This window comes from Ictalurus furcatus, chromosome 21 (genome assembly GCF_023375685.1).
Source record: "Ictalurus furcatus strain D&B chromosome 21, Billie_1.0, whole genome shotgun sequence".
Taxonomy (NCBI): Eukaryota; Metazoa; Chordata; class Actinopteri; order Siluriformes; family Ictaluridae; genus Ictalurus; species Ictalurus furcatus.
The window spans coordinates 19,520,429-19,534,187 of NC_071275.1; the positions used below are offsets into that span (position 1 = coordinate 19,520,429).

General features: G+C 43.0%; 1 protein-coding gene across 1 annotated transcript; it reads left to right on the forward strand.

Annotated features, from left to right (window-relative positions):
- The first annotated feature begins 466 nt into the window (after positions 1–466).
- On the forward strand, positions 467–13,297 carry arl8bb (ADP-ribosylation factor-like 8Bb). The gene is made up of 7 exons (XM_053652981.1): positions 467–768; positions 7,527–7,607; positions 8,772–8,845; positions 9,456–9,549; positions 9,956–10,023; positions 10,138–10,208; positions 10,913–13,297. Exons 1-7 carry the CDS (start codon positions 646–648, stop codon positions 10,960–10,962), a joined length of 561 nt encoding a protein of 186 aa, XP_053508956.1. The 5' UTR covers positions 467–645; the 3' UTR covers positions 10,963–13,297.
- Positions 13,298–13,759: the final 462 nt, after the last annotated feature.

Here is a 13,759-nt window from a genome sequence, read left to right on the forward strand (position 1 = left end):
CGGTCGAGCGCTGCCGTGTGTATACGTGTCCTGTCGCACAATGCGGTGAAAACCCCCACACGACGTTAATAGTGTGATTAAGGTGTGTACGTGTCTGTAACGCACGTCGATAACGCGACTAAAACAGGAAATACTCCACACGTCTTAATTCCGTTTGTGTTTACTTCGAGTGTGACTTTAATCACATTAAGGTCATCGATAATCTCTGTTTACATGCTAGTCTCTTAATCAGAGTATCGTCTTAATCGGGTTCATATCGGAATATCATGGTCCATGTAAACGCACTGACTGTTTCGGAGCGCACTAGCTTCTAGATCACCTTAAGGCTGACGTGTTCACACGCAAAGCAACAAAACGTCATTTTTGAGCACATGCGCACTTTAAACGCGTTACGGCACGCCTTAGTGCGGGATTTGAGACACAGCCCTGCACAAAGGCGTGTACCGATTTGAGACGCACCCGTGGTCATATGACCGCGCGCACTTCTCTTCCGGAAGCTGTGTCACCGTTTCAGCCGTAAACAGCACAGAGGAGGAAACAACCTGACGGCGTGCTTGTGTATGTGTGTTTAAGTAGCGCGCGCGCGTGTGTGTATGTGTGTGTGTTAATCCTGCTTCTGAGCTCTTTCTCCAGGGTCTCAGCACCATGTTGGCCCTCATCAACCGGCTCCTGGACTGGTTCCGCTCTCTCTTCTGGAAGGAGGAGATGGAGCTCACCCTCGTCGGCTTGCAGTATTCCGGAAAAACCACCTTCGTCAACGTGATAGCGGTGAGCTGTTCCTCATGACACACACACACACACCCACACACACAGGATCAGCCAGATAGCCTTACAGCTGGGCGGCTATCTATCTATCTATCTATCTATCTATATCTATCTATCTATCTATCTATCTAATATATATATATATATATATATATATATATATATATATATATATATATATATATAGTGTGTGTGTGTGTGTGTGTGTGTGTGCGCGCGTGCGCGTGCATGTTGGTTTTGTGAAAGCCTCGCGCTAGCCTTGTGAACTGGTGTTTAGAGTTCTGGTTTTAAGCTAATCATGATTTGGACGTGTTGCTAGGCAACACTCAGGTTTTAGGTTGTTATCACAGCAAGAATACTACAGTTTCCATTAATGCTGGTATTGCAATTAGAAATGACTCCTGTACAGTCCACAAAGTGAGTCATTTGCTTCCTCATCACGAGGTGCCTGTGTGTGTGTGTGTGTGTGTGTGTGTGTGTGTGTGTTTGTTTTAATCATGCATGCACATAAAATATGACTTATTATGGCCGACTCACTGATCTTATGAAGAGCATTAATTCAGCTCGGATGTACGATACAGTGCCACACGGCAGCTCTAAATCTGGATGCAGAGTCGGATCTGTGATGAGCCGGCCGGAAAGGGGAGGGGAGGGGAGGGGAGGGGAGGGGGGGGGGAACGTCCCTGAGATGAGACGACACGAGACGAGGAAGACGCTCGAAAGGGAAACCGGTCCTCTTGTGAAAAGGTGACGCGGGATTGTGTGATTTAATTATAAATCACGACTAGACTGTACATCCGAACAGAAGCGAGGAGATTGTGAAGAAGAGGCCTGGGATGAAGACAGGCCGGGGTTTATGATTACAGCAGCAAGTTCGGTAGAAATCTACAGAGTCCAGTGAAATAAAAAAAAAAACTGGTGCAGGGCGCGACTCGGGCGTGAACTGTTATACTTTTGGGGGGTATACATGTAAGAGAGGCTGTTCTTGAATACAGGTGGAATAATAGTCAGATGTTAGGCTGCATTATGATATATAAAGATGCTTGAATTAAGATTATGTAATTATTAATAATAATAATAATAATAATAATGCATTGCAGTGCAGGAACATGGTCTTATAATCGTGTTTATTTTTCCACCAGCTTGAGATACGATCGTAGTGACGACGTTATTGGTACGTGTCTGGATTTTTCGTCGCTGCAGGGAGGTGGGATTATCCTGCTGTTTAAATCCAAAATGGAAGAAGTGTTCAGTTTGTGTTTAACTTTATTGTTTTGGTTGATCCACAGCAAATCAGCTGAGATCATGCCAGTGTCGCATCTCCACGCAGGTCTCTGTCTTCTCCTGCAAAAATCGCACCTTTTATGTACCGTTCTAGACACTGTTTGATGAGTACACAAGTGTCGAGAAAGACAAACCGGTCTGGGGTAAAGGAAGCGGAACCGTATGGATGGACTGTGAACAGTTTTCCCATCATGCACCATGCATTGCAAAGAGAGTATTCAAGGTGGAATAGGCATGGCTAACTATAGTGTATCTACTTTATATAGAAAGTAAAATAAAATAAAATAAAATGTACGTAGCACAGCAAACATTGTTTAAGTGAACTAGGCTTTGTAGGGGTCCAAGCACCGAAAGTCCTGGAATTGTTTTTGCTAGGATGGTAAGGGGTCCAAGCATCGAGTCTCTTGTAAGATCTAACCCTAACCCTAGCAAAGTGAAAATTCTTTTCTTTCCTCCTGATTCGCTGGCTCAAGCCAAAAAAAAAAAAAAAAAAAGTTTAGCCTTTTGGACCGTTTTCCTTGTCCACTGAAATTTAAGTTAATTTGAATAACACGCAAAACCTACATTTTCAAACCTCTTATAAGGTTGTTTTTTTTGATGTATCTTTACAAAATTTGTGTCAAGTTTGGCAGTAATAGTGTCAAGAATGGCAGTAATTATCAAAAATATCTTGAGACTTCCAAACCCTATGGCCAACACATGCCAGACAGTCCTTGTAGGGCGGAGCCTATTTTACCCAAACTCATGATTGATTGCATATGATGGATTCATATCAGAATTGAAAAGCGTGTTCAGGATAAGAACCCGAGGACGTCTGGAAAGACGGGCGTGGTCGCTCACGGACGGCAGAATCGAGATGGCGGTTTTTCAGGAGCCGATGGAGGTGAAAGTCAGTGAGCGACTCTGTCGGAGGAGTTCTAGTCACGCCCGCCATCTTTCGATCAAATTTCAGCAAGCGTCTCACAGGGTTGGTGTTGAGCTACCGTGGTGAAAATTGAACACCGTGTTCATCTCTATGGGCTTTGTAGCGTTTTGTGTAACTTTGCGAGAACTGGATTCTGGGGTGCTGTTCGCGAAAGGTGCTTGGACCCTGCCGATCACCACTTGCGGCTATCGATTTGTCGTTGTTTTCTTTAAATGTGACGCAGTTACATGTGATCGTTTCATGAACCTCGTTCTGCTAATCGTGAATGAATCCGTAAGTCACATGTCTTAGTCGTCCGACATCCAGCATGACCGGGTGAGCGTCTCCTTTATCAGAGCCGTGAGGTCGTGTCAGGCGTTGAAATGACCCTCTCTCTCACCTCGCCTTGCCCTGCCTCCGATCGCCTCGAATCGTTGGATAGACGAACGGAGGCTGTGAACTCGACCCGCCGTTTCCAGGATGGGTTCGTTAAAGGCCTTGTGGAGGAACGCGTACAACTCGAACACGTCGCTGAGGATAGATGAGTGAAGGATAAACACGTGCATCTGTATTCTACACATTATTTATTACTCAACACCGTTTACTCCTCCTTCCTTCAGACCTTCCTCAGGCTCCATTCAGACACCTGACTACTACATTTAAAGAGTAATGGAAACTAAGAGAGCGGAGAAGCTCCTGCAAGTAGATCGCCATGTCACATTTCAGGATTTCGGGGAGTGTTTTTATTTATTTATTTCTTTGTTTATTTGTGTGTGTGTATGTGTGATTGTCGCGGTCAAAAGCGCTTGATTTTGCTGCAGCTATTTTCAAAATTTGAAAGCATTTCGTATTTTTATTTATTTATTTTATGGGAAAATGTCGAATCGGTGAAATCGCAATCGCACAAGATAGTTCTGCGCGCTCTTTCGCGGCGACGAGACATTTTAGCCGTACTCGTGTTCGAAGCGCGTGAATCGAAGAGCGCTTTGGCTGAAGGCGCGTCGTGACGACGTCACGTGACGCGTCTCCGCCCGAATCTGCGGGAATTTTGAAAAATCGCACGCTCCTCCGATTATTACGGCGTTTGCTCGATTTTTGTGTTCACGTCTGCGATCGCACAATTGCGAAATCCCGGAGGGACGGGTGGTGGTGATATTGCATATGAAATTTTTTTTTTTTTTAGACATTCTGTTTAGGTTTTTTTTTCTTTTTTCTGTTTAAATATCTAACTTTTTTGTGACGTCAGTCCCGATTTTTTTTTTTTTTTTCCCCCCCACCCATGTTCGCTGCAATAAAGCAATTATTAGGAATAAATCAATAAATAGGAATTTGTTTCCTCAGTTATTTAGTTGTGACTGTGTGTCTTGTACACTGCGTACGCCGTGTGTCCCTGGTGCGACTCGATCCGACACTCGTTCTTTACTCCGATGTAATCGGTGAAACCACGTGACTTTACCGACGTGCAACAAATCCGAAACTAATACTCACCAGATCTCCCCTTCTTCCTGTTTCGTCGTAGTTCTGATCTTGAACAGTCATTCTGAAACCCCTGGGGGTTTTCACTTTCCTTTGTCAGGACAAAGACCACCGCGCCGTTTCAAACCCCGTGGCTGTGTGTGTGATTTGCTAATAACGGAACAGGGGTGAAATATTTCACAGTACGACCAGCTGTAAGCATTTAAAAAAAAAAATTGTTTTTTTTGTTTTTTTTTTGCCTCGTTGTGCCTTGATCCTATTTGTGTTTAATCAGGAAGCTGGAAAAGTCAAACAAAAACAAACAAAAAAAAAAAATAAGGAGGACTTTCAGGACGCAGCGCAGTTTAACACGCCTGGTGCTGATCCTCAGCACTTCCTAAAGGTTTATTTTAGGTAAATGAGGGGTATTTGATTGGACGTCATCAATTCCAAGCAGGGCTGGAAAGTACCAAACACGAAACAGGATATGTCCCCTCACATGACGAGTGAGAGTTTCTGCATTATTAATAGCGTTAAATCACCGTGCTATCAGGCAGAGCAGCGGTTTTCATCTATTAAGAGATGTGCGCAGCGCTGGCGTTAGAAACACTGCGCCCGGGGGGGTTTTTACATTTTATTATGCTCCTGGTAAACGTTTTCCTCAGATATTAGGTGGTTAAAAACAAGATTGGTCTGAGATCACGAGCTGCTTCCTTCACAGCCGACGTGGAGTTTCTGCAGCGTAGTCGGCGGTTGTAATGACCGGAAGAGCTCGCGCTGTTCCCGCGGGAAACGGCCTGTTCTCCCAATTCTGCTATGGCGGGGGGATATGTGTGCAGTAATTCACTTAAATATGCACAAAATGCACTCACAAAGAAAAATAAATAAAAATAATAATAATAGCGATCAGTTGAAGAAGGAAACGTCTGTCTTACAACAAGACAACAGTCTGAATTAAAGTGCATATCACGTGTGTGTGTGTGGGGGGGGGGGGGTTGACGCCTGATTATTTCATGCGTCATGGATGTGACCCGACGAGTTGGGCGTTGATATGCAAATCAGGTCGTTAATATTCAAACCCCGACATCCAGTCCAGTTTTTAGTCGATTTATGAATCAGACGGTCGTTGGTCGTTTTCGATCTCGCGAACATTTGTAAGGCGTCAACGTCTTGTCTCGTCTCGTCTTGTCACGTGAAGCATATACGTGGTGAAAACACGTCCTGGCGGTCATTAAGGGCTCATGTACAAAATTCGGAAAAAGGAGACGGTTCGACCGGTCGCTTATTTTAAACTAGCGATCGCTTAAATGGTCAAGCGGTTTGTTTTGTTAGCGTGAAACGTCTCGGTCGTCTTTAACGTCGCACGAACGTTTGCGTTCTCTTTACAGTACGGTAGACGGTCAGTTATTAAAGATTGTGCGTTTGTTCTCTTCCTGCTGCCAAACCAGGTCTCGTGGCCAGGCCAGTTTTGGTGAATCGGTTCCTCTTCCAGTGAGGTGAATGTGAGTCTTCGGTGAGATTCTTTAGTTTAATGTCATGGGTCTTATAGGAGCTTTTCTACCTAGGCCTGTCCATTTCCTGAAGAATTTGTAATAACCATCGACGTGAGTGAAATATGAACTAACATGGCAACAACAACAACAATAAAAGGGTGATTTGACTCGAATCTAACCATAAGAATGCCCTTACCAGTCCTGGCTATCTAGCGCATGTTGTTTATTTCTATATTATTCAGATGGGATTTATCGTCATCAGTGATGCAGAAGGAATGAAGGCGTGGTGTAACTCTGCGGATGAGCAGGTTGCCTTCGTTTGACTTAACTTTGAGTTTCATTCAATGGAATGGCCTCGTAGCAGCGTTTATTTCAGACCAAACGCGGGAGTCGGTCGAAAATGAGATCATTCTTACTTCAGACTTCTCACTTCTGAGTTAACTCGAATGTAGTATTAGGTTTGGGTTTTTTTTTCTTTTCCCCTTTCTTCTTCACTCGACCTCCAACTTGCAGCTTGATTAGTCCGGAGATTTAAAAAAAAAAACAACAACAAACAAACCAAAAAAAAAAAACCCCCCGTTTGACGACGTTTCACACGTCTTATAAAACAGAAAGTGTGAAAGAAACGTGAAATACAGCATCACAGGTGCCTTTGTTGATTTAAAGGTAAACTGCGGAATCATAAAGCGTTCCAATGGTGTAATTTTTTTATTTTATTTATTTATTTTTTTGCCTGTTAATGCTGATAAATATTAGAAAAATATGAATCAGGTTTAAACCACGTCAGCCAAACCTGGATAAACATCTGTGGAGCTGCCTACAGCTTTTTTTTTCTCTCTCTCTCTCTCTCTCTCCTCCAGTGATGTGATTTACAGTTGGTTTGGGTGAAATTCCTTAACCCCGCCCCACCCCCCCACCCCCCAGCTCATTACTCTTTATAGAAGCGCAGGAATGTGGCCCGGATTACAGATTGTAAACTCACAGAGAAATCTTAACCATGTCTGGAAGCTGTGGAAGATTTAAACAAACAAACAAACAAACAAACAAAAAATATGTATATATGTATGTATATATTTATTAAGAGACCCGTTTGAGAGAAATGCATCATTTCCCCTGTCCTATTTGTTAGTTTCTTTCGTTATTAAATTAAGTGATCAAGTCCTGCTTCTGGATTAGAGATCCATTAATCTATAGAGCGAGCGAGTGAGGAATGTGACCTACATCCTGCTGGGGGTTTTTTCCCCACCCCCTCTTTAATTAATTGCAGCTTATTGGATTAGGAGTTTTCTGAATTGTACCCGCGTGTCGACTGATATAATCATCGTGTGGGGAGATTTACTGTACAGCTCAATGTGACTATTGTGTTTGGAGCAAACACGCAACAGTTTGAAAACTCCCAGATCCGGTTTTCTTCACTTTACAGCCGTGAAAGAGCGAGCCTTTTTTTAAAACATCTTTTATTATATAGCAGGTTTCCGAGCATGCCGGAGTTCACGTAGCTTTCTGGCTAACTCTGTTGCAGATATTAAATAAATAAAGTTCGTGCGTTCAGACTTGAAATAACGTCCTCGCCGATCTGTTCTCTCTCTCTCTCCTTCTCGTGTCTTCCGTCGGTGTTCGTGCAGTCGGGGCAGTTCAGCGAGGACATGATCCCCACGGTGGGCTTTAACATGAGGAAGGTCACCAAAGGCAACGTCACAATAAAGGTATCACACACACACACACACACACACACACACACACAGAGTCAGGTTGTTTTCCACTGGTAACTTTCTCGCTTCTGTAGTTTGCTGAACAATAATCCCTAATCTGCTGGGATTGATCGTCTCAGCTTGCACAGGTCAAGCAGAATTTCTAAAACACTATTCGATGTGATCTGTTTATCTCTTTGAGACGTGTCTGTTGTTACATTCACACAGAAAACTACTGCGTACAAACATTACGTGAGCAAGCTAGTTCTAGCACTTACGTTACAGCAGCTATAAACAGTCGCTCCATCACCAGCCTTTCTTTCTTTCCCCTCCCCCCCCTCTCTCTTGAAGTTAATCGGATTTTTTAAAATGAATAAATAAATAAGCATTTTGTCACGTTACTAAGAAAGCACGACAGCTTTCACAACCTCTGACGAGTTTTATTTATTTATTTATTAATTTATTTATTAATTTTTTTAGCTGAATAAAACCTTTTTACCGGGGGTTTTAAATGACGCGTGCCTACCGTACTACTGTACAAGTCCCCGTGGATGAGCCGTTACTATGGAAACGGTAACGCGTTAGAACGAGAGCGTTTCATATAAGCCCGAGGTGTGTCTCCTGAAGGTGCTCAGGAAGGTAGAGTACAGTTCTGACTTGTGAAATGATCCTTCACAGTTCCAACATCAAATAATAATAATAAAAAAAAACGAAACTTGACTCGTACGTGGAGTGTAAATAATCTCTGTGAGACATTTTGAAGAATATTCCACTTTTCTGTATTGAAATTCATCTTTGACCTAATATATATTTATATACACGCACGCACGCACGCACGCACGCACACGCACGTGCTTTTCCACACAGACGCAGACGTCGGTACGGAAAGAGGACGTTTCAGAGAAAAGTCCTGCATCAGCTGTGCTTTGGGATGAGCCGCTTTTCCTGCACAGCCCATGAAGGACTTTTTCCTGAAATTGTGCTGTGCTGTGCTTGGCTGCGACTTTCACTTCCTCTACAAATCCCCTACCTTTCACTTACGAAGAACGCTGCACTGACCCCCTCTGCACTTCTTGGTGAACGTATATAAATAAAACCCCAACCCTGTATGTACAATGGATCGATTTTAGTTTTGAGACCTGTTGAAACCGTGGCATTAATTTTTTGTTTGCTGTGTAGATTTGGGATATCGGAGGACAGCCTCGCTTCAGGAGCATGTGGGAGCGGTACTGCAGAGGAGTCAACGCTATAGTGTAAGCGCTGCTTCCTAAATCGAGCCGGAGCGAAGCTTACGCTGCGTCCCAAATTCGCCTACTGTCCGTCCTGAATAGCATCCGAGGTTAGAGTCGGCGCGTCTCAGAGGTACCTGGACGGTCTGCTGCTTCAGGTAGATTTTCAGCCGACCCCGCCCACGACTCGGGTGAAGTTGCCTCCCGATTGGCTGATTTGAGAGACGAGATTAGAAAGGGAGCTAGCATGTGTAAGGACACGCTAAATAAATCAAGGCGGTTAAACGATATAGTATTCATTCCGTAAAGAATAATGAACGAGTGAATGAAGAAAAGCGACGAGGAGTTTGTTTACGCTGACGGGCAACAGCGTTCTCTTCTTTTGTCACGCGCTCAAACGTGTGTGCTCTTTCTTCACAAAAAGACACGCATGCTTTCAGTGCGCAGTAGGCCTAGAAGTAGGCGAATTGGGACACAGCATTCGTTTCTATCTTTGGGAGAGAAATTTATTTATTTTTTTTAATAAAATGAAGTCATTTGTTCTTTTTGCTTAATGTTTTGCTGGAATTATGGCCATTCAGTCAGGTTCACACCTACACCGTACATATTTGTGTTTGCTTTGTTGGTTTTTCAGGTACATGGTGGACGCTGCTGACCGGGACAAGATCGAGCCGTCCCGAAACGAACTGCACAATTTGTTAGAGAAACCTCAGCTTCAAGGCATTCCTGTATGGCGCTTATATATTTTTTTTTGTTTTGTGTTTCAATGCTGGATTTCTATATAATATAGTCATAATGATAGAGTTTCTTATACTCGCATGTCCTGAAGTGTTTTATTTCTCTTATACTGCAGCAGTCTTCCACCAATTCCAGATGTTTTATTAATGAAAGAATGACGGGGTCATAGATTTTTATCCGTTTATAGTTCAGTTTAACGCTGTGGAACGTTACTGTACTATAGAGACGACGATCGTATTATTAGAGCGAGCGTCGTTTGCGGCTGCCGGTCTAGAAAATCCAAATCTCAGTACGTGTATGTCGTTAAGCGTTTGACGGAAATCGTATTAATAGCACAACGCTTTCCCCTGACTCCTCCCCTTGTGTCTTCTGAGCTCATGCTCTTGTTTTGTTCAGGTTCTCATTTTGGGCAACAAGAGAGACCTCCCCAACGCGCTGGACGAGAAGCAGCTCATTGAGAAAATGTAGGCTTCTTTTTCTCTTCCTCTTCCTGCGAAGGTGGGGTCGGCACTCCCCGACCCCCCCCCCCCAGTTCGTTTGAACGAGAGTCACCATGATATGTCCTTGCTTCTTTTTAGGAACCTGGCAGCGATACAGGACCGAGAGATCTGCTGCTACTCCGTCTCATGTAAAGAGAAGGACAATATAGGTGAGTGTAATCGATTCACCAGAGCTGATGCGTGAGCCTGAGAGATCCGTGTGCCGGTTTATAACGACGCCCCGGCGATCGAGGGGACTCTGGGCGGGGTTTGGTTTTTTGCCTCGTCATGCTAGTAAGCGCGTGATGGGAGAAATCGATATGATGACATCAGCGTGGACCTCAGACCGGCTGGAAATGATCAGATTTTATCCTGGTGTTGTTTCGAAAGCTACAATCAACATCTAAGCGTTGAATCCCGCAGCCTGCCTCTGCGTAGTGTTGCAGATAAAACTTATTTATCTGGGTGGTCCCCCCATTTATTATCATTTTCTTTTCTATATTTAAATTTTTATATTTAAAATTCCAAAGGAATTCTAATCACTCCTACTGTTATTATTATTTCATTTGTAATCTCCTGGAATATTTTATAATGAATTGAATGTTTCCCAAACTATAAATAAATGACGGGGGGGCTGGTCCTTGTGTTGAAAAAAGGTTGGGTTGGGTTTCCTGTCCGGTTATAGTGCTGCTGTAACTGTGGTTTCATCGATCTGCTTTATATGAGCTGTGCTTTTGTATATTTGTCTATAGAATTAAGAAGATTAAGTACTAGAGAACCATGTGATTTATCCGATCTGGAAATGTTGGGATTGTCCAACGACTTCTTCTGTGCTCTCTCTCTCTCTCTTGCTCTCTCTCTCTCTCTCTCTCAGACATCACACTGCAGTGGCTTATTCACCACTCGAAGTCCCGGAGGAGCTGAGAGGAGAAGCCGGCATCCCGCGTCCCACCCTGCAGCCAAAGCCCCTCCTGCCAACCCCCCCCACCCCCCCAGAGTCAAAACCTGGTCCGAACACAGCTCCAAACCCCAAATTTCTGCCTAGAATCAGCCTCTGGCCCTGCTTTGAGCTAGTGTAAAAGCCATTTTAAATGTGTTGGGGTTTTTTTTAGGCTAAAAACAGTCCTGTGGTTCTTTTCTTGGACCCTGTTTCCTGGCTCAAAGCACAACACAAGCCACTCATGCCCTACTCTCTTTATCTATTGATTGATTGACTCTCTCTCTCTCTCTCGCTCTCTGTGTGATTCAGGGCCCTGTTCTCTCATGTCAAAACGCGAAACACACACCTTACTGGTCAGCGTGCAGTCCTGTCAGAACCTTGGTTCACGTTAGCAGATTGGCTTTTCTGCTTAGATGATTTTCTGTCTGAGGACCATTTCTTTAAAAAACAAAAAAAAAGAAAAGCTCTTGTATATCAATGACTTAAAGTGACGGAGCGTTAGTATGTAGGACGACGATGATGTTTTATCTGATGAGCTTTACGGTGATTGAAGAGCAGTCAATCACACATGTAGCACTTATTTGGAGCTAAATATATGGGACACGGGGTAAGATCATCATCATAACGACGACTTGTGCACTACAAATCGGCACGGAGCAACAAATGATGTGCTTCAGTCGGGTGTTTGGGTATTTCGGTTTGCGTTTTGAGCGCGTCGCGTGTTCAGCAACGGCTTGTATCGTCATCACGCGTATTGCTAGAGATGTTCTTCACTTAAAGCTTCTCTTTGCGTTTGTTTTTTTTTTTTTTTTTCTGGCCCAGAAATGTGTCCCATTCACATAAACGGCGCTTCATAAGGCTTTGTGATTTTGTCCGTGTTTCCCTTGCGATCGCAGTTCACCTCACGGACATCAGGTGACTTTTTACGAATTTCCGCTTTAAATTCGTACGGAACGAATCGCCTAAATCGCCGATCAGTTTTTTGTTTTGTTTGTTGTTTGTTAAAATCAAATAGAACCTGAGCGTAGCTCAATCACACTAACGACTGCATGGCTAAATAAATAAATAAATAAATAAATAAAAATAATAATAAAAAAGCCAAAAAAACTTAAACAAGTATTAATACTAGTAATCATCTCTAAATGTGCCTTGACAATCCTTCTTCCACTACAGCACTGTTACGCAGAAAAACACGTCACGTCTTTTCACTGATTTAAGCTTTAACGTGAAGGATTCAGTTGTGTGGCTCAGTGCCTTATTTATGGATTGTATATTAATATGACCACGTTACCATCATATAAGGATAATAATGCAAATTATGTACGTAGCAACGTGCAATTAAAGGTGCGGCTTGTGATTTTAACAAGTGTTACCTAAACCTATTTTAATCACATCATTTTGTTAATATTTGAAAAGGGGGAAAAAAACAAAACACTGACGATATCCTGAGAATCCCGCGCCTGCTTCCCGCTCGTTTCATCTTGTGAAGCTTTTCGTATAGCGTTTTTTGGCTTGGACATAAGAAAAAGCAGACAAAATGGAGCGTCTGAGCCACGTCCCTTCTCGTAAGGTGATTCATGAGGTAAATGGATGGAGGGATGAAGTTAGAACACTGAAGTGTGCGAAATGATTATAAAAAGCACAGTGCTATTCCATGGGAGAACAGGACCCTCTGTCTTATTGAATCTTTTGTCACTGCATGTGTTCTCTCTCTATCTCTCACATTTCTCCCACTTATACGCATCTTAATCTCCAACGTGACACCACAACCCTTTGCCAAGTCTCACGCCGCTCTCTCCAGCGCACCATCGTCTCTGCTCCTTCACCTTTCGGAAGCTTTTAAGTGGACGCTCGCTCCCATCCCGAAACACTAACACACCCGAGCTTCTCACCCCCGGACCGGTTCCGTCACCAAAACGTCCACCATCCAAAAAGTGCTGTTACACGTACGAAAGAAAGCGATTTATCCGTGTCTGTCCTCGCCATGCCTCCGTCTCTGTGACACCGTCACGTGTCTCTATGTGCTCTGGACTCGAATGTGAAAAGAAAAGGAGAAAAAAAAAAAAAAAAAAGCCTGCCAAATTTGATCCTGTTCTCAGCTTTTGTAGTGCAATGAAAGCTTGAAATGTGATGCTATTAAAGTGAGCGTTTGGCAGGGCGAAAAAAATGGACACCGTTTTCTCTGTTTACTCACAAAAAGGCTTTGAAATGAATGTAGCTAAAACATTAAATATAGAAAAGCATACTGAATCCGGTTGAGGTTCTGTTCTCTATAACGATGGATGATAAAGATATTAAAGAAAACAATGCTGGAATCGGTATCTTCGTGAAATTTATACGACTTGATCACTCTACAAACCACAAACAATACGTTTTACAGTGTAATCGGACACAAGCGATTCAAATGGTGGTTCAAAAGGTCAGCCATTTTTGTTGTTATTTTCATTGTAATAGACATTAGAAGGAATTTGATTGGTAATTTGGTAAGGTGATGGTAGAATGGTAAGTGTTGTTTCTTTTATTAATATGTATTGTGTTTTTTTTGTTGTTGTTGTTGGGGAACTGGTCATTAGAACTGATTTGGATGGTAATACGGTTCAAGTTTTTATTTAATTAAAAGGAACGGCATTTACATTTAAAAAAAAAAAAAATTGGGACACTGTTTTTATGTTTGAGGGAAATTATGAAATTGTGTCCATTTCAATTGCCTTTAAGAAGAGTTCTGGAAGTTCCCGTCTGTATGGTCTTTAGTTGGTTAATCGTATACCTTCAGGAGTTCAC